The 22,420-nt window shown below is 36.4% G+C and overlaps 1 protein-coding gene and 1 long non-coding RNA gene across 9 annotated transcripts in view; both read right to left on the reverse strand.

The window, feature by feature from the left end:
- Positions 1–2,991: 2,991 nt before the first annotated feature.
- Positions 2,992–22,420, reverse strand: part of LOC123677114 (chondroitin sulfate N-acetylgalactosaminyltransferase 2) — a 107,501-nt gene continuing 88,072 nt past the window's right edge. The window contains 3 exon segments of the mRNA XM_045613620.1: positions 2,992–3,490; positions 3,492–3,656; positions 6,054–6,201. Of these exon segments, the coding sequence (XP_045469576.1) occupies positions 3,356–3,490; positions 3,492–3,656; positions 6,054–6,201 (448 nt within the window). The 3' untranslated portion in view covers positions 2,992–3,355.
- LOC123677118 lies at positions 9,481–12,671 on the reverse strand. 8 transcript variants are annotated; one of them, XR_006747058.1, is made up of 5 exons: positions 12,556–12,671; positions 12,296–12,495; positions 11,935–12,223; positions 11,772–11,863; positions 9,481–9,613 (listed from the first exon to the last, which is right to left on the reverse strand). It is a non-coding gene; the product is annotated as an uncharacterized LOC123677118 (long non-coding RNA). The 8 variants fall into 8 exon arrangements; XR_006747057.1 differs by having other exon boundaries at positions 11,772–11,875; XR_006747059.1 differs by having other exon boundaries at positions 9,556–9,691.

The raw sequence follows: 22,420 nt of genomic DNA on the forward strand, positions 1-22,420 counted from the left end.
AGCCATCTATGACAGTCGACGAAATATTTCACCCCTACGCATAATCTTCTTGGAAAGACTCTTCGGTAGGAAATCCAGCTTTTCTCTAATATAGAGGAAATGTCAAAGCAACCGATAACATACGAAAAATCAAACGAGAGGTCCTTACAGAATCAGTCTCTTGACTCCATCCACAACAAGCTCAAGTAAACAGTCTCACTAACAAAAGATATGCACCTAGAACTCCGTGAACCGGCTTCAGGTGAGGGCTTTGCTCCTTCGAGCCGAGGTGGATTTGAAAGGGGAAAGTAGAAAGAAGAAAAGAAAGGATAGTAATGAATTATATATTTTTGTATTGCATTTAAACTCAAAATTTCAGTAGAAAATGCATTCATAAATTATGTTTCAAATGACCTCCACCATTCCTTATACAAGCACGTGCCCTCTTTCTTATTCTTCAGTTGTTACTTTCCGCCTGGCATTTACTCCTATCTTTTCGCTGCTTCGTCCATTCCAACGGTATTAGATACAGACTTCTCCCTGGCCACGAAAATAATCCGAATTTATAATCAAATTTGCTGAACGTACAAAAAATTGACGAAAAATGAAGGAAGGTGAGAAATCTTTTAGAAATCACAAGGACTCAAATATCTCTTGAAATATTGATTTTGGTTATCACTAAATATGGCTCAGACGACAGCAAATGAGTCATACTAACACGTCCTCCAAGGTTCACGTCTAATTTTGAAATGCCTTCTCTATTCTGAAGGGGTTGAAGAAGCCATTGTTGAAATTATAAATCCGCCAAAAACACCCTGTGTCATACAAATTTCGCATAAAAATCAATGATTTTTTTTTGTACACAAACCATCAAAGCCATCTATGACAGTCGACGAAATATTTCACCCCTACGCATAATCTTCTTCGAAAGACTCTTCGGTAGTAAATCCAGCTTTTCTCTAATATAGAGGAAATGTCAAAGCAACCGAAAACATACGAAAAAATCAAACGAGAGAATCAGTCCAGGGGCGGATCCAGGGGGGGGGCCATGGGGGCCATGGCCCCCCCCTCGCGGACCTTATAACTATAAAAGTGTATCCTGAATTCCCGAAAAATATGCACTCATTAAGTTTTAAATTTTTTTTTTCCAATAGATAGCTTTAGTTATCTGTATTACGCGTTTAATAAGTCCGATCGGGTTCCACAACATGGCGTTAGAAAGATGAGATTTTGTACTACATAATCTTTTGCGACAGTTTTGTGATAAGTTTACTCAGCGCGCGTTGAAGATGGACAAAATAACAAAGAAAAAATACGTTATATTTGAGTTTTTCTTCGATAAAGGCGAAAATGCGAGCCAAGCGGCTGAAAATTTAAATAGTGTTTATGTTCTTGATACTGTAATAGCCAATTACGCGCAATTTTGTTTTCGTCGATTCCGTTCCGGTAATTTTTATGTCAAAGATGCTTGATGCTGGAGACCAATTGTCTAAAATATCGACAAAATCAAGGACATTTTCGGGTCCTGTTTCCATTGCTCAAGAGTTGAAGATTGCGTAAAAAACCTTTTTGAACCATTTGCAAAAGGCTGGTCTCAAGAAGAAGCTAAATGTATGGGTACCACACGAGTTACTGCAAAAAAACCTCTTGGACCGAATTTCCATTTGCGAATCGCTGCTGAAACGCAATAAAAAAACCCCAATGTGGAAACGGTTGGTGGCTGGTGATGAAATGTGAATGACTTACGACAACGTCAAGTGAAAACGGTCCTAGTAAAAAAGCGGTGAGCTGTCGGAAACGGTCAGGAAGGTTTTGCTGTGTATTTGGTGGGATTGGCAGGGAATTATCTACATAAGCTGCTCCCCTAAGGCACAAATATTGACTCGGATCTGTACTGTCAACATTTAGACCTTCTGAAGGAAGCAATTGCCCAGAAGCAACCACCAGGAGAGGAATTGTGTTCCTTGGGGACAACGTAAGGCCACACACATCAATAGTGACTCGCCAGAAGTTCTTATGCATCCACCTTATAATCCGGACCTGGCACCAAGGGATTATCATATCTTGCTGTCCATGGCGAACAATTTTGCTGGTGAAAAATTCGTTTTAACAGAGGCTTGTGAAATTCGACTGTCTCAATTTTTCGCCAATATCGACTAGGGCTTCTATGAGGGAGGCATACACAAACCTTCAAAAAAGCAACAAGTTATAGAACAAAACGGCGCATATTCGAAAGGAAACGGATCATTCTAACTGTGGTAATTAAATCTTGAATTTTATGCAGAAATAATGATTTTTTTCTATACCTCATACTTTCTTGTGCCCGAGTTTTCTCATGAAATACATCTACATATATTCATGAAATTGTTCGAACTTGTTTTTGTACTACAAATATTTTGGAAACTGAATATGATATGATTTACTAAAATACATCTTTCTATAAAAAAACACGTGTCTTGATAGGCACCAACACAAAATTCCGCTATTTTGCTAATCGATATCAGCCGTGACTTTCTATGGCCCCCCCCTCAGACATCGCCTGGATCCGCCCCTGAATCAGTCTCTTGACTCCATCCACAACAAGCTCAAGTAAACAGTCTCACTAACGAAAGATATGCACCTAGAACTCCGTGAACCGGCTTCAGGTGAGGGCTTTGCTCCTTCGGACCGAGGTGGATTTGAAAGGGGGTTGTATTGCATTTAAACTCAAAATTTCAGTAGAAAATGCAGTCATAAATTATGTTTCAAATGACCTCCACCATTCCTTATACAAGCACGTGCCCTCTTTCTTATTCTTCAGTTGTTACATTCGGCCTGACATTTACTCCTATCTTCTCGCTGCATCGTCTATTCCAACGGTATTAGATACAGACTTTTCCCTGGCCACGAAAATAATCCGAATTTAGAATCAAATTTGCTCAATGTAGAAAAAATTGACGAGAAATTAAGTAAGGTGAGAAATCTTCAAAAATCACAAGAACTCAAATATCTCGTAAACTGTTGATTTCGGTATCACTAAATATGGCTCAAATGACAGCCAATGAGTCATACTAACACGTCCTCCAAGGTTCACGTCTAATTTGGGAACATACTTTATATATTAAAGGGGGTTTAAGAAGCCATCTGGATATGATATTTTGAAACTATAAATCCGCCAAGAAACACCCTGTGTCATACAAATTCCGCATAAAAATCAATGATTTTTTTTGTACACAAACCATCAAAGCCATCTATGACAGTCGACGAAATATTTCACCCCTACGCATAATCTTCTTCGAAAGACTCTTCGGTAGTAAATCCAGCTTTTCTCTAATATAGAGGAAATGTCAAAGCAACCGAAAACATACGAAAAATCAAACGAGAGGTCCTTACAGAATCAGTCTCTTGACTCCATCCACAACAAGCTCAAGTAAACAGTCTCACTAACGAAAGATATGCACCTAGAACTCCGTGAACCGGCTTCAGGTGAGGGCTTTGCTCCTTCGGACCGAGGTGGATTTGAGGGGTCTTGGAGGATGAAGGGGGTATTTATCCGGACTGCTATTAGCGGCAATGTCGTCACGGAAGGCCAAGAAGCCCAGCTGAGCATGGGAGGCCTCATTCATTGCCCTAGAACGGATGCAGGCCATGTACTGATCCGTCGATAGGGGCTGACCTCCCGTACTTCCGCTACAGACCTGAAAAGGAAAATTGCTTTTATTAAACTTCTGGAAGGAAAAGTTCGGCTTATAATTGAAATTGGTTCTTATTTTTATTCTCCCCCCTCTGGACTCTGACGGTCTTGCTGTAATGGGAGGGACGATATTATTTTCGCTTTGAGATTAAGTTGTTTCTTCGATTCCTATCGAATTGGGAGTGTGGGTGATATTTTGTGTTTGGGAAGAATGGGTTTGGCATATCAGTTGATTGGAAAAATATATATAATATTAAGAAAGTCTTATTTTTATACGATTTTCAAAAATTCGTTTTAACATCATCTTCCTTTAAGAATTTTGAGCGTTCCTGCATTCAAGAGACTATGGCTCTTTCGAAGGATACAGAACTGTATAAATGTGATTTATCAGGATGTCGTTTATCGGGACCGGTAACTATTGTTACAGAAATATTGTGAATTTTCGATATTCTGCGGGTTAAGCAATAAACATAAAACTAAAAAAGATTCGAATAATTATAATACATAAACACGCAAATTTCCGGCTTTTTCCGATGTACTGCTTGAATTTTCTATGATTCAGATGCAACAGTCGACACCATGCCGAATTCAAAATTGATTGAAGAGTATAGTTCATAATAAAAAAAGTCTCATCAGTGAACAAGATCCGTTGAGAACAGGTTTTTAAAATTGCTTTTTTGAACAATTTATTCTTATTATACAATATTGTAGTCGTTTTTTGCAAGTTTTTTGAATTTTGCAACAAACCAGCTATTCGAGGAGCTCCAAAGTCGATGTTTAGTTGTGTTAAAATGTCTAGAGCACGTGTTCGCAGAGTTTATCGCTAGCTAAGTGAATTTGCAAGAGGTCGAATTATTGGTTGATGAGTGGTTAGGCGAACAAGGCCATACTGTAACTGTCCGAACGGTTTACCACCGGATAAGGTCTTTTAAACTGCAGCATTATCGGCCCCAGCTTGTGTTACCTCTGACGGTTGTGCATCGCCGGCAACGATTACAGTGGTGCAGAGAACGTCAACATTGGAATGTGGAATGGCATCAGGTCGTATTTTCTGATGTATTTCGATTCTCCTTGGCTGCACATGATGGCCGAAGGAGTTAGACGACGTCGGGGAGAAAGACGTGAGCCTCAGTTTAATGTTGAGCGTCATGTACACCGAACAGTAGGCGTTATGATATGAGGTGCTATTGCACATGCAAGTAGGTCACTTTTAGTTTTTATTCGAGGTAATATGACAACGCTGCACTACCTTCAAGAAATAGTAGAGCAATATGTTCTCCCTTTCATTAACCAGCTCAAGAATCCAATATTTCAACAAGAAAATGCCCGACCTTATGTTGCCAGAGTTCAAACTTTTTCGAAGTGACCCATGTGAATCTTTTGCCATGGCAGCCCAGATCCCCCGATCTTTCGCTCATAAAGCATGTTTGGGACATCATGAGTAGAAGGCTTAGAAATTTACCTCATAACCCACGGACTTTTGCGGCTGTTAGACATGAAAAGCTTGGGATAGTATCCCTCAAGAAGAAATAAACCATCTTATTGCATCAATGTCGAAACATGCTGGGGAGTGTATAGATAGGTAATCGCGGTAGAAAAACACTTCATTAACAAAGTTTAAAAAGAAATTTTTTTTTCTCCAAATTCCAATCAATTATTTATGTTTTACCAAAAAAAAATTAAAATTTAAACAGCTTCTTATGGGTGTTGCAGTTTCTTTGTCAGTTAGTGTATTATGAAATGGTACATACAACAAGAAGTTCTTGTAATCCATTACCAATAAATCCAAAAATGAATAGTCGATTGTTATTGATAGTTTGAAGAACATCTCTCTCTAAAGCTCATCTGGATTTATTGGTATCTTTGAATGTATATATTTGCTTCAGAGGAAGATGCAGTATTGCCAATGATACGTCTCAAAATTGCATTATCTTTGCGTTTTCTTTTGATGAAAAGGTAGAACCTAACACTACCTGCTGAACATTGGTCATTTCAAATGGAAGGTAGTAAAAGCCATTTCAGAAAAGTCCACTTTACGTACAAACTTGTATCCTGGATGATTATATTTTATAGATATCTACAGTTTCAGCAGCGTTATAAAGAATCAATTGTTTCATATTGAATCAATATTTCATAAAATTCGTCAAAAACCGCAGTAATCTAGAAAATTGTCGAATTTAATCAGACGGCATATTTTATATGCAGCTCACCAGAATATCCTTCAATTTGTCTCCACTAGAAACTCCGCAATGCGAAAAAGCATTAAAACGTATTTTCCACCGTTCACATTTTTCCGTCCTCGCCTCGAAAATAGGTTCAAAGGGTAATTAAATGACGCTGAATAGATGTAAATTTATTAGAGGGGGGAGTTTTGCGAATTTTTGCCATGCATCACACATACCTTCGGGTGCCAGATATGAAAAATCCCTGGGTCTGTGGCGCGTATCACTTTTATGGTGCTCTTCACATACTTCCTGTAGAGCATTACATCCTCCCCACCCCAACCGACGATATCTTCGTCGAATCCTTTCACCTTCAGGAAATCCGACCTATAATAAATAAAGATTATGTATTCGAACCATAAATCGATGGAATGTAAACTTTACTCGAAATATGAATATAAAGTTGAAAATTGATAACGATTCTGTGGATTAGGATGTTATGAATTCAACTACAAAAGCTACATCTACTCGTATCATAAAGGTTTGTATCAACCACACTCTAATTCACAGAATCTTTATCAGCATTTGGAAGAATCGTTTCGATAACCATATTGTCATCTTCAGAAGCCAAACGTTATGAAAATTAGGATGAGATTATGCTTACTTCAATCACAAAAACTAGACCTACCATATGATTTTGTAGTAACCAGATTCTATTACCAGAATCTCTATTGGCGTCTTAAGTATTGCTTCGACACCGAAGCTATTATTTTCAGAAATTAAAAGAGTTGAAAGATTATGAAGATTCTGTGGATTAGGATGTGATTACTCCAACTTCAAATGCTAGATATACAATAAAGTTTTGTTGTAAAATCTTTTAAGGAATTGTTCCGATAACCATGTTGTCCTCTTCAGAAACTAAAATAAAACTCGATATAGGTACTGATGATGAATCCGTCCACAAATTCGACCGTAAACAATATAACTCTCGAACGGATGAACCTAGAAACTTGAAATTTCAGAATAAGTCGAATGTCGGGGTTTCGTAAATATGATAAGCTTTTTATTATTAGACGATCTCAAAACAACTGGTTCGATTGGGGTGAATTCTGCCCTTATATGCGATAACAGTTTCAAAAAAAATTCACTTCAAAAATTCAATAGAAATGTTCACATATTCCACAAAACTATTTCTTGTTTCTTGAGTTCAATTGATAAGGAATATATTATTGAAAAAAATCCTAAGATTGATTAAAAAATCTAAAATGCGTGGCATATCAGGAAATTATCTCAACATGTATAACCTAATTTAAAATTGATATAGTCAGAAATTTAGAAGGTTTTATATATTTAGAAGAGAGTATTATGAACAAGTGCAGTGGTCTAATTTCGCGAAATAATTTCCCGAAATAACCACGGTATGAAAATATCCACGTCCAACGTAATTTGCATAGAATCACAAATTTTTCAACATACTAATATTCTATTCTATCTACGCCCATCAAAATCTTTCAAAGTACAACACTCTATTTCAAAACAGTATTACAATGCAATTCTGAGGAATATTAATTTTTTTTTTTAATACTGAAAATTTTTACTCTGAAGATTTTTACAATATTAAGTACCTAATTCATTACACAGGTTGTTTTCAAAGGTGAGTCTTTTTTTTTCCTATTAGGCGGTAGATTAATCGAAATATCAATTTCACTAAAACGCGCCGAATAAAATAGACTGAATATAAATTGAAAATACATTCAAAATTGAATATAATTTCTTTAACCCGAAATGAATAAGATGACCGCCCCCTCCTGTAATTTTGCTGGTCCTCCCTAAAATTTGACAAACCAAGGCTAAAATGATTACAAGATCAGCAGAACTATAATTTCCGCGTATTATTTAGATTTACTTTGCTCCCCCAAAAAAATCCTGCTCCCCCTTAGATCCCCCTGCTATTGAAAGCTGGCGTCGCCACTGCTACCAACTGAGGAATAATAAAAATGTTTCATGCATTTGGAATTGAAAGTTTTCCATTTGAACAGTTTTATGATTATAAGTACCCAATTAACTATAAGTACAGGTTGTTTTCAAAGGTGAGTCTACAGAGAAAACAAACAAAATAGGTATAAATTGACGTAACAAATATACCAAGTTCATTTAGAGCAGTAAAAATGATTTTTTTCGATACCGAGAATATTTGTTCCTTCAACTTATACATATTTTGTTTGTTTTCTCTGTAGCTTCGTAGGATATTTTTGTTTCATGTTAATAGCACCAATAATGAAGAAGAAGAAGTTATGAGAACTTTTCATTTCACGCCATTTTCCAATTTTTTCTTATATCTTGAAAACACTTGAACTCATAATGTTGTGGTTTTCATTGAATTGATTTCCTCAAAAACAATCCCGAAAATGTGCCGCGCCATTAAGTTTTTCTAGCTCAAAGGTATTCTGAGATCCTCCCACTAACAATTGCCAATTGAAAAGTCTCCGGACTACAATAGTAAAACACATATTTTTGGCAAGATAGTTGCCTTCGACGGCGATACAGCGATTATAGGGATCTTCCAATTTTTCGATATCATTTTTGTAGTATGATTTGTCTTTTCTTCAAAATAGGCCTCAGTTTCGGCGATTACTTCTTCATTGGCGCTAAATTTCTTTCCAGCGAGCATTCTGTTGGGGTCTGAGAACAGGAAAAAGCTGCTGGAGGTCAGATCTGGCGAATACGGTGGATGCAGAAGCAATTCGAAGCCGAATTCATGCAATTTTGCCATTGTTTTCATTGATTTGTAACACGGCCCATTGTCTTGATGAAGCAGCACCTTTTTTTCTTCAAATGGGGTCGTTTTTCAACGATTTCATCCTCTAAACGATCTAATAACGCTATATAATAATCGCTGTAGATGGTCTGGCTCTTTTGGAGGTAATCAATAAATATTATACCGTGCGCATCCCAGAATACTGATGCCGTAACCTTGCCAGCTGACTGTTGTGTTTTTCCTCGCTTTGGATTCGGTTCATTGTGTGCAGTCTACTTAGCCGACTGTCAATTGGATTCCGGAGTGAAATGATGGAGCCATGTTACATCCATTGTCACATATCGATGCAAAAATTCAGGTTTATTGCACTTAAAGAGCTTCAAACACTGCTCAGAATCATTAACACGTTGTTGCTTTTGATCGATTGTGAGCTCGCGTGGCACCCATTTTGCACAGAGCTTTCTCATGTACAAATATTCGTGAATGATATGATGTACACGTTCAGATGATATCTTCACAATGTCTATCTCGATCAACTTCATTTTACGTTCATTCAGAATTATTTTGTGAACTTTCTCGATTTTTTGTCGGTAACAGCCTGTTAGAGCCCATTCATTCTACATCGCAACACCGCTGACCCAAGCGAGACGTCGATGCTAGCGAGGAGACGAGAGGAGGGAAGAAAGCATGCATCGACAAGAACCACGGCTATTAAGGCATTCGTCTAATATACTCTCTAACGTAAACATGTACACAGCTTTCACGTTAAAATAAACGTAATTATTCCATATTTGTTTTTTTTAATAATACAAATAATTCAGAAAAAGTGGTGTTGTATTCACATATATAACACACACAACTAAACATATGGTCCTTCGAGCCGGATGACATTTCCATTGAAAACAGTGGAAATTTGTTGAAAACACCTGCACCTGATACATCGTAAGATCCTGTTCAGCCGCTGCGGCCATCTTCACAGTCAAGACACTTGATCAACCCCTCGACCGGAGGCAGCTACATATACTTTCGCTTCGACATCGTCTACAACAGAAGTCGTTCACACAGCTGGTTGAAATTCTTGGAAAAAAGGTCAGTGCGCAATCCTTTTCTATACCAATCCTTTGAAAAATACAAGCAGGATTTTATTTGACTCTTTGTTGTGCACATTTTAATTATCGCTTTACAATTCTCAATTTACTATGTCAAACCCTAAACAAAAGAGAACAGCCGCTAAAGGCGCCCTTACACGTTTCACGACTTACTTCAATAACATTAAATCGCTCACACCCGATCAAATAAATATCTGTGAACTGCAAATCAGGTTAAATGCAGCTGAAAAGTTGATACATGATTTCAATAATGCTCAGTCGGAAATAGAATCCGCGGATCAACATTATGACGATAACATAGATACATTACACGCTACAGAACGTGAAACTTTCGAAAATCTCTTTTATACAGTCACAGCAAATGCTACGAAATTCATATTTGATTGCAATAACGATCAAAATTCAGCTAAGGCGTGTACCTCCAATCAAATTTCTACCAACGACATAAAATTACCTTCACTCAATTTACCTAGCTTTGATGGAGCATACGACCAATGGCTTTTTTTTTCGGGATACTTTTATTTCGATAATTCACCAGAACTCTTCCTTATCAAACATTCAGAAATTTCATTATCTGCGCCTTTCTTTGAATGGTACTGCCGCAGAAACGATCAAAGCCTTAGAAATATCTGCTAATAACTATGATGTTGCCTGGAAACTCATCACTGAACGTTTTGAGAACAAACAGATTTTAGTAAATAATCACATAAAGCATCTTTTCAATTTGCCTAACATTTTGAGAGAATCTAATCAAGGGCTTAGACAACTTTTAGATGGATTGCAAAAACACTTAAGAGCACTTGAAGCACTTAAACTTCCCATTGATAAATGGGATGCATTAATAATTTACCTAATATCGACAAAATTAGATCACGCTTCCAGGCGTGAATGGGAGCTATACAACAATTCGCCAAACTTACCGTCACTCAGTGAATTCATTGATTTCCTAAAGGGTCGCTGTAGATTTTTGGAATCTCTTGAGTTGAATAATGAAAATATGCAGCATAAGGTCCATAATAAACAACACACTAATATGAACGTAAAAACATCCAGATCGTTTGTGACCACTCATAATCATTCCTGTTCATTTTGCAAAAACGATCACCTAATTTACGCTTGTCCCGAATTCTTGAAATTAGAATCCACTTCGAGATTGAATGAGACCAAACGATTGAGATTGTGTGTAAATTGTCTACGAGTGGGGCATTTAACAAGAGAGTGCAGATCTGCTGGTTGTCGAAAATGCAACAAACCTCACCACACTCTTCTTCACTTTAACAATAGAGCAGACAGTTCAACATCATCTGCATCTACACAACGCTCTTCCAATTCTGAAATTCAATCTACTGCATCTAGTTCACAACAAAATACTTCCGTGAATAACTCTGAAATAGCTCTCACATCCACGAATACCTATATGAAACCCATTGTTCTACTTTCCACAGCACTTGTCGAAATCTTAGACAAACATGGTAATCCACATGACTGCAAGGTTCTGCTCGACTCTGGATCACAGAGTAACTTTATATCCGAAAGAATATGCAAAATACTAGGTTTACAAATGAATAAAATTAATTTCTCTATCTCTGGAATCAACCAAGTCAAGTCCAACATCAACTACACGACATTTGCAAACATTCACTCCAAAACAAACGATTATCAAACAACACTACCATGCTTCGTTCTCTCAAATATTGCTGGTAATTTGCCTTCCTTCACATTCAATAAAAATATTGTGAAACTCCCGCAAAATATTACTTTAGCTGATCCAAATTTCCATGAATCCACCCCTGTTGATTTACTAATAGGAGCTGAAATCTTCTGGGAACTTGTCAGTATTGGTCAAATAAAACTTGGCAACGGCCAACCAATTCTCCAAAAAACCAAACTAGGTTGGATTCTTTCGGGACCAATTCAAACGAAAAGGCAAACAAATCCTGAATATCAGTGTAACCTCAGTATTAATACCCTCGAATTGAACGAACAACTCTGCAAGTTTTGGGAGATTGAACAATGTCCGGAAGTGAAGTACGTTTCCGAAGAGGAGAATGCTTGCGAAACTCACTTTAAACAAAACATAACTCACAGACCTGATGGACATTTTTCAGTATCTCTTCCCCTAAAAGAATCACCTGTAAAACTGGGCGATTCAAGGACATCTTCTACCAACAGATTTCTTGCCCTGGAACGAAAACTACTTAAAAATCCAGAATTACAGGCCCAATATCATGATTTTATCAAAGAATATCTTACATTGAATCACATGTCTCTAACTGACAATCAAACGGACGAATCTGGTTTTTTTCTTCCCCACCATTGTGTCCTGAAAGACACCAGCTCTACCACAAAGCTACGTGTTGTCTTCGATGGCAGTGCTAAATCCTCTTCTGGTCTGTCCCTCAATGACATTTTGATGGTAGGTCCAACCATACAGGACGACTTATTCTCAATAGTTCTACGATTCAGAAGACATAAATTCGTTCTTAGTGCCGACATAACCAAGATGTATCGGCAGGTCTACATCAACCCCGAACATCGTTTTCTGCAAAAAATTCTTTGGCGTTTCAATCCAAATGAGAAAATCTCAACCTTTACTCTCAACACTGCTACTTACGGAACTGCCTGTGCAGCTTTCCTGTCTATTCGATGCCTACATGAAGTGGCGTATCTTCATCAAGTTGAATTTCCGAAAATTGCTTCAATCATACTGCAGGATTTTTATGTAGATGATCTACTTACTGGAAGTGATTCACTCGAAGAACTTCTTTACATAAAACGAATTTTATCCAATCTTCTTGAACAGCACGGTTTTACCTTGAGAAAATGGGTATCAAACTTTCAAGAAATACAATCACAAGAAGACTTTCTACTCACCATCGGCAGTAGAGAACAAAATAAAACCTTAGGCTTACTATGGAACTCTTCCTCTGATGTTTTAACCTATACTATCTCCAGTAATCATTTTACCGAAAAAATCACAAAACGTCAAATACTTTCATCCATTTGCCAAATTTTCGACCCACTCGGGCTTCTCTCACCTGCTACGATTGTTGCCAAGATCATCTTGCAACAACTGTGGAAATTGAACATCTCTTGGGATGAAAGCATTCCCATGGATCTACATTCGAAATGGCTATCTTATCGTTCACATCTCAACAAACTGAATGAGATTAAATTCCCTCGACATATTCAATGCAGCGATTCTACTTCGATAGAACTACACGGTTTCTGTGACGCCTCAGAAGCTGCATATGGGGCATGTGTATTCATTCGTTCTATTGATGCTTTCGGCAATTATACTTGCAACATTCTTTGTGCAAAAACGAGAGTTGCACCTTTAAAACAAATCACAATACCCAAACTGGAGCTTTGTGGAGCCACACTGTTGTCTGATCTCATGAACAAGGTGAAGGACTCAATCAAAATATCATTCAATAAAACATACTATTGGAGCGACTCCACAATCGTATTAGCTTGGATAAGATCTTCTCCGAGTTTATTGAAAACCTTTGTTGCCAACAGAGTAGCTCAAATTCAGATTTTAACCGATCCCGATTGTTGGAATTACATAAACACCTCAGAAAATCCCGCAGACTTACTGTCACGTGGAGTACCCCCTACAAAACTCATTAATTCCAGTCTTTGGTTCCATGGTCCCAAGTGGCTTGTCCACTCGGACAGCGATTGGCCAATGAATGAACTTTCAATCCCTACACCAAATGATCTTCCCGAAATGAAACATATCAAAACCTTTCTCAGTATTGATCAAAACTTCCTGGAAAATATCGGCAGATTTTCATCCTTCTTGAAATTACAAAGGACATTCGCCTGGATAGTTCGCTTTAAAAATAACCTCAAGACTGAACCCAATTCCAGAAAACTTGGTGTTTTAATGCCTTCAGAACTCCAAGAATCCTCGAATCTATTGATACGCATTGTCCAAAGGCACGCTTTCCCTCAAGATCATAATGCTCTTTCCAAGGGACACAACGTCAATTACAAAGGTAATCTCGCAAGTCTGAACCCATTCTTGGACAGTGAACAAATCATCAGGGTTGGTGGTAGAATACAAAATTCGGACTTCCCCTTCCGCAAAAAACACCCAGCCGTGCTACCAGCCAACAATCATTTCACGACTCTTTTAGCTCGACATGAACATATTCGCCTATTGCATGCCGGTCCACAACTATTATTAGCATCTCTAAGAGAAAGATACTGGCCAATCTCTGGTCGAAATCTCGTAAGGAAAGTCGTACACGAATGTACACGATGTTTTCGCTTCCAAGCGAAACCCGAACAATATCTTATGGGCAATCTTCCCAAAGAACGAGTTTCGCCATCGCGTCCATTCTCGATATCTGGCATTGACTATGCAGGTCCATTTTCAATCAGAGACAGAAAAACAAAAAATTATAAAACTACGAAGGCTTATATAGCTCTTTTTGTATGTCTCAGTGTTAAGGCAATTCATCTAGAGGTTGTGAGTGATCTAACCTCCGAATGTTTTTTAGCTGCTTTGAGGAGATTTTTTGCGAGACGTGGAAAATCGGCTACCTTATTTTCAGATAATGGCACTACATTTGTAGGGGCGAATAATGAAATAAAAAACTTCTTTAAACATAATAGTGAAATCATTGCAAACAATTTAACCTCTGATGGAATTTGCTGGAACTTCATTCCGGCAAAGGCACCCCACTTTGGTGGTATTTGGGAGGCTGGTGTAAAATCAGTGAAACATCATCTATATAGGGTGATGGGAGATTCAAAATTAACCTACGAAGAATTTTCTACGGTATTATGTCAAATAGAATCTTGCTTGAATTCCCGCCCACTTTATCCTCTTTCTAATGACCCAAATGATACATTACCTCTCACCCCTGCGCATTTCTTAATTGGTGGATCTTTAAACACCATACCTGACCACAATTTGATAGATACGAAAATGAATCGTCTCTCACGATTCCAAAGATGCCAGCAAATTCTGCAACACTTCTGGACCAAATGGAAAAATGAATACATATCCAGCTTGCAACAGCGTACGAAATGGAAGGAGCGCTGCAATGATTTGCTGAAGATTGGTGTTCTCGTACTGTGCAAGGAAGATGGGCTTCCCCCTCTAAAATGGAGAATTGGGAGAGTCATCGAGATCCATCCGGGAAAAGACAACATCGTCCGAGCCGTCACCATCAAAACCGCCACTGGTATCTTCAAACGACCAGCGGTGAAACTGTGTGTCCTACCAAATCAAGAATAGCCTTATTTAAAGCCTGGAGGCTTTCAAGGGGGGCGGTATATGTTAGAGCCCATTCATTCTACATCGCAACACCGCTGACCCAAGCGAGACGTCGATGCTAGCGAGGAGACGAGAGGAGGGAAGAAAGCATGCATCGACAAGAACCACGGCTATTAAGGCATTCGTCTAATATACTCTCTAACGTAAACATGTACACAGCTTTCACGTTAAAATAAACGTAATTATTCCATATTTGTTTTTTTTAATAATACAAATAATTCAGAAAAAGTGGTGTTGCATTCACATATATAACACACACAACTAAACACAGCCTCTCTTGGGCGTCCGCTGCGTTCGCCGTCTTCGGTGCTCATTTCACCACCTTTTAATTTAGCATACCAATCAATGAGGGTTGATTTTTCTGGTGCAGACCCCCGAAACTCTTCATCAAGCCAAGATTTTGCTTCCTCTGTATGTTTTCTCTTCAAAAAGCAATATTTAATCAGAACACGAAATTCTTTTTTCCATCGTTTCGCAAATAACAAAAGTAGCTACACTCACAACGCAATATCTCCACAAACTAATGGTCGGACTGCTGTCCAATTTTGACACGTATCGCTTGAAGGTTGGTACTAACTAAAAATCATATGGATTTTATACTAGCACCGCTATCTATGGTTCAGACCGGGGACTTTTCAAATGGCGTAATAGACAATGAATTTGGGATACCCGATACATAATTCAGTTTTAACTGAACGTGTAATTAAACACAGAATCGCATAAATGAAATTCAAAGAACCCGATGCCGAATTCGCAGCATCTTTTCAACACGAATACTGCGGTGCAATTAAGTGTAATTAACAAAATCGAGCGAGTCGTTCTCGAGTGCAACGAGATCTAATTTCGGCTCCCAACATTCCCGAAATAACCACGATATAAGAATATCCGCGCTGGAATTGAGAACGAGAACGGTCAGAGGTATAACTTGCATTAAATCACAATGCCTGCAACGAACTAATTATCCCAGCCTTCCTTGGCCCCCCTACCCCTTTTCGCATGCCCCACCGTTCTGTTCGGATATCTTGACGAGAACGTTTTTCACGAAACTGATTCAAGGGCGTAGAATTTTTTTTTTCTTGGGGGGTAATCGAAAAAAATTGTTTACCCATATCTATAATGTGAAAGCAACAGGTTTGATAACGAAGTTTGAACCAAATTACTCGAAATAATTTTCATTTATTACCAATTCGATTGTTCTTATCTTATACTGGGTGTTCCTGAATTGGATTTACGAAGGGAAATGAGAGATTTCTTGTTTGTTTTCGAGATACAGGTTGTTTTTGTAGTCCTACTTTTTTGTAATGCTTAACCAGTTTATCGATACTTTATTAATCTTCGCTACATAGTTGGTAAATAAATACCCAAACTTATAATTAATTTATTCATCACAGCTTCCTAACTGGATCTTCATAATAATTTGGATTTTCCTAAAAAAATACTATATAAAGCTGTTTGAATTTTTTTCTCGAAATCGATTGCAGATACGACAATACTCCAACAAACCAAAAAGTGTAGTACTGAACCAACGTTTCTTTTTAAATTTGTCTAAACTACCCCTGGTTAAAAAAATAATTCCGGAGGAAATTAGCGGGCACCCTTCGAGAAAAAATTCACCCTGTAGATTTGCCTTCAAAATTAGGATATCACCTAATGAAAATCTTCAAACGGGACTGTCTATGGCCTATGTCATGCCAATTCAAGTTGAATATCTTGTGAAGGGAAGGTTCTATGAGAGAAAAACTTGAACTTAAACACCTGTATCTCAAAAACAAAGCATTTGCGGACACATGTTATAGGACTTTTTCTCTTGAAATGACACGAGAAATCTGTCATTTCCATTTGTACCTCAATTTCAGGAACACCCTGTTGATATAGTCAATTCAAAACTGATGTCTTCAGAAATAAATTGCAATTTGAATGAAACACAACGAATTGTACAACACAGCCCAGACAATTTTTCGATACGAATTACTCAGTTCAGTTCTTTGATAACTACATTGTGATGTTCTTACCAGGTACCAGTCTTATCGTTCATGCAGGGTGAAATAAGACACACACTCAAGGGAGTAACAGATGAGGTTTATTCATTGTATCACCAACTTTTACATTACACGAGATCGTGTGAAGAAACAATAATGTCGAATCTAGAACTCTCTAGCACATTTCTTATTGAACTGCCTATATCGGCTTATATGCATATTTATATATGAGAATATAGTTTACAAATTATCATTGACGACATAGTAACACATTATTGGTAATTCAACAATGAATTCCAATAGTAGCTACCTTGCGGAAATATCGCTACTGAAATTGATATTGGAATTTGACCTACATTACACCTCCCCCGCTTGAAAAAAAAAATTTTTTTCTTTGTTAATAAAAAAAAATTTCTACTTATCTAAGACCTACACTTAACTATATACATTATCTTAAAGCTATATTACTAAATTTCCTTAATTTTCTATTTACATATACTATTACTAATACTATTATTATCTATGACATGTCTATATTAAAAAAATACGGTTTAATCATGTTCTTATGCACTTCTTTCACTTTATTGTCTTTTTTCAACACTACATTAGAATTCTTGACGTCAATTATTTCGTATGGACCGCTGAACAAAGCGTCCAATTTATTTTCAATATTCTTGTTTTCTAAAAGTACCTTATCGCCTATTTTGTAATTAACTTTCTTACAATTTCTATCAAAAGTCTGTTTCCTTTTGATTTTTACCTTCACCAAATTTTCTCTTGCATCTTTCCAAGCTTTTTGCAATCTGTATTTCAATTCAATGGGATAATTATCGAAATTGTATATGGGATCGATTTGGTTTTCGATATTTTGTGGAATTCTACTAGGTTTTCCAAAAACAAGTTCATAAGGAGTATAGAGAGTGGATGAATTCACGGTATTGTTATATGAAAAACACCAAAAGGGTACCCAATTACTCCAATTATTACTTTCTTCATTTACACGCATACGGAGATAAGCTCCTAAGTGTTTATGTGAGTTTTCAATCATACCTAGAGTTTCGTGGTGATGAGCTGTTGAATTCAGATGACTAATATGAAGCAACTCACATGATTCCTTGAAAACTTTAGCTAAAAATTCCGTACCTTGATCCGTAACAACTTCAGAGGGTATGCCATATCTAAGTACAAAATTTTCTATGAAAGCTTTTGCAACTGTTTCAGCCTCTTTATTCAGCAATGGATATCCCTCAATGAACTTAGTAAGATCACACTGAATTGTAAGGATATATTTATTTTCGTTAATATCGACGGGTAACGGCCCTACCAAATCTAAAAATATTTTTTGAAATGCAGAAGATGCTGTTGAAGTAATTGTCATTGGTTCCTTCCGCGGTAAGGAATATTTATACCTTTGGCAATCATCACACTTCTTCACAAAATTTTGAACGTCTTCTTTCAAGCCATTCCAAAAGTATTCCCTTTTTATGTTATTGTACATGCGGAGGACCTGCATGTCCTCCTGTAGGTAACATATGATAGTCATTCAAAATTATTTGTCTCATTTCTCTACTTTCAATCCGTTTCACATTTCTAACAATGTTTATCGTTAAAGATTTCCCTAAAATTTGATTTTTGTATTTCATCAACACATTTAAAAATTGAATATTATGCGAGCTCTTCAGTAAACATAATTCTTTTATATTATTTCTTGTGCACAATTCTTCCAGATTCCTCAACGATATACCTAAGTCATGCGTTGATCGGATATTCTGGTTTAAATAAATAATATGTGAATTCACATCGTATACTAAATTGTTATACTGAATTTTGTGTTGATTTATTTTCAATTTGGAAAATTCTTCATTAGAAAGTGGCCTCAACTCTACACTTTCTACTGGACGTTTCAATACTTCAACTACAACAGGGTGATCAGTCCTTTCGAGTGAAATATTCGTCTGGGATTGTTCGCTAGGTTTTTCTTTTTTTGAATGAGATCTTGTTATGACATTTAATTTTTCGATTGAACGACTTTGTATTTCTTTCAGGTCTTCTGATTCTAATTTTATTCTCGACAATGCATCTGCGGTAACATTTTCCGAACCTTTGACGTAATGTACTGAAAACTCATATTCTTCTAATATTAATCTGAATTTCGTTAATCTGCTAGATGGGTTTGTCATGTTGAATAAGTAAATTAGTGGACGGTGATCCGTTAAGATTTTAAACTTCCTTCCAAATAAATATGGCCTAAAGTGTTTTACTGACCAAATAATTGCCACAAGCTCTTTCTCAATTGTGCAACAATTCTTTTCAGCTGAATTTAAACTTCTTGAAGCATAAGCAATTGGATGGTCATTAGAATTTGATAAGACTGAGCCTAAAGCAAATCCACTTGCATCTGTCCTAAGGAAACTCATTACTTTCTGAAAAGTCTGGATATTGTAGGATAGGTGCTTTTTGCAAAACCGTTCTTAGAGTTTGAAATGCCGTTTCGCAATCTTCGTTCCATTGAAAAACTTTTCCTTTGCGGGACAAGTCATTCAAAGGTTGTGCAATTGCGGCGAAATTTCTGATAAATTTTCTGTAATAATTTGTCAATGCCACAAACCGTTTCGCTTCGTCAGAATTTTTTGGTACAGGATATTTTGAAATAGCGGAAATCTTTTCAGGATCTGGAGATATACCTTTATCTGAAATGATATGCCCTAGATATAATATTTCTTTTTTCGAAAATTCACATTTGATGGGATTTAATTTCAAATTGACTTTTCTCAAACGATGTAAAACTTTCAAAAGATTTTGATTATGATTTTGCAAAGAATGTCCAAAAACTATTAAATCATCTAAATATATAAAACATGAATCATAATTTAAGCCTGACATAGCTATTGTCATAAGTCTTGAAAATGCACTGGGACTCGTTTTTAAACCCATTCCTAATCTTTTCATTTGATATTGACCTCTTTCTGTAGTGAAAGCTGTATATGGTCTACTGTCGGGATGTAATTCTAATTGGTAATATCCTTGGGCTAAATCAAGATGGGAAAAATACATTGCGCCTGACAAAGAATCCAAGATTTCAGTTATGTTCGGTAAAGGAAATTTATCATCCTTAATTTGCTTATTCAATAACCTATAATCTAAAACTACTCTGAATTTTTTGATTCCATTTTTATCCGGTTTCTTTGGTACAATCAATAATGGTGATGACCATTCTGATTTTGCTTCTTCTATGATTCCATCTTGCAACATTTTGTCGACTTGTTTATGAATCTCGCTTTTCTGTGAGTGTGGTAACCTGTATGGTTTTACATATACGGGTTGCGATTCAGGTTTGAGTAAAATTTTTTGTCGATATAAATTAGTAACTGTTAGAGGGTCTCCTTCAAGATGAAAAACATCCGCATATTCAGCACAAATTTTCTGGATAGAAATTTTTTCTTCTTCATTCAATGACTTCATATTAACTGAATCCAACACTTCATCTACTCTTTCTACCGATATATAATTTCGACCATAATTTAGTACTTCGAAATTTGAAAGAATTTCAAGTTTTGGTTGAAAATTCTTGATTTTTATCTCTCTTTCGTTCACGTTTAATATTCTGACTGGAATTTTATTTGCTTTAGGTTTTGCAATCGTACTTGCAATAATCACTCCATTGCTAATTTGTTCGTTCAAAATAACACAATCCTCTGTTTCATCGGTATAACAATAATGAATTATTTCGCATCTGGGAGGTATAATAGTACAATATTCCACCTTTGATTTCAAGGGGACACTAATTTCATCGTTATCATTATGCAATGTAATTAAAAATTTTTCATAATCAATGATAGCTTTATATTTGTTCAAAAAATCTGAGCCTAGTATACCATGAATACTAAGATCAAATGATTTAAGCACAGAAAAATGGTGAGGAAAATTTTTATTACTTATAATCAATGAAATATTTGCGGAACCCATGGAAGATGTGGATCCGGCAATACCTTTGATATTTATTTTTCCTGAAGTATCTATGTATTCTCCCTTCTGCAAATATTCTGAAAATATGCAGCTGATGCTAGCACCAGTATCAATTAAAAAATTCAATTCATTTTTGCCATACTTGACCTCAACAAAGTTCAAAGCATTCATATTATAGTTTACGTTAGGAACGAAAAAACTTTTTGTCGGCGTTTTGCATTTCTTCATCGTCCGATTTTGTCATATAAACATGATGAGATTTCGAATTCCTATTATTCCTATTGTTATTGTAATTAGAGCGACGACCGCGACCTTCTTTCGTAGTATGATTCGGGTTGAATTTTTGCCTACGATTGTTATTTTCTGAATAGCGTCTACCTGACCTATATTTATTTTGATTGTGTGTGGAATTTCTCTGCCTGAAATGAAATAATTTAGGATTAGACGTTTGATAAGAATTTTTCACTAACTCTTCCTCTTTGGCTGAAGCTACAGCATCCTTCAAATTTGAGTAGTTTCTCGCTTTTATAATAGTTCTTATTTCGGAATTTTTCAAACCATTGGCAAAAGTGTTTATCGCTATTTTTTCATTTACTTGCCTTAAAACATCTAAAGCTGCGCTATCATTATCAGCTTGCGAAATAGTTAGGTCTAAAGAGAGTTGTTCTACTAATTTAGCGAAATCCTCGATCGATTTACCTTCTTGTCTAACATTGTGTAACTGGGTAGAAAGCGCTGCAGGTGATTTTTTAGTTAAAAGAAAATTTTTCATATCTAACACCAATTCATCAACTTTCCGATAATCCCGTCTTAATCTTAATTTTGCGTTTTGAGTCAATTTGATTTTAAGAATATAATTAATTAATTTCATTTTTTCTGATTCATCTAACATATCGTTGTATAATTCTATAGAATCGATCAATTGTTTTACTGATTCCTCAGTACTGTCAATAGACGGCAATAAAGAAGCAGCAGTCCTCAAATCAAATTTTTCTCCCATTTTCACAGAATTTTTTGAACTATTTATAATTACAATTCTTTGGTTCAATATATCCCTTGCATTTTTGAGTGAAGCTCTTATTTGTTCAGAATGCTTTTCAAAAAGCTCGAGAAAATCTGGGTCAGTACTATCTGAATTTTTTATTATTCTTGCAAATTGATTATCTAACTTATTCAAATCACACAACAATTTTTCATTCCTATCTAAACGCTCCCTACGCTCTTTCGGTTCTTTATTAATGTTATCCAAAAATTTCCTAACTATATTATTTAATTCCTCAATTTTATCCATATAATAATCAAATTCATCAAATATAAAAATAAGAAATAAGAGTCCATAAAATCACCAAAATAAAAAACAATAAGAATTTATGATTGTTTTTTAAGTCATACCAACTCTTGGCTTCTTCGTATCTCCCTGTGTATTTTCTTCCTTATGGACTTCATGGCTTGCCTGTAACAGAAGTACGCAATTCCTACACATACCATTACGAAAGCTGCA

This window comes from Harmonia axyridis, chromosome 3 (assembly GCF_914767665.1).
Source record: "Harmonia axyridis chromosome 3, icHarAxyr1.1, whole genome shotgun sequence".
NCBI classification, from domain to species: domain Eukaryota; kingdom Metazoa; phylum Arthropoda; class Insecta; order Coleoptera; family Coccinellidae; genus Harmonia; species Harmonia axyridis.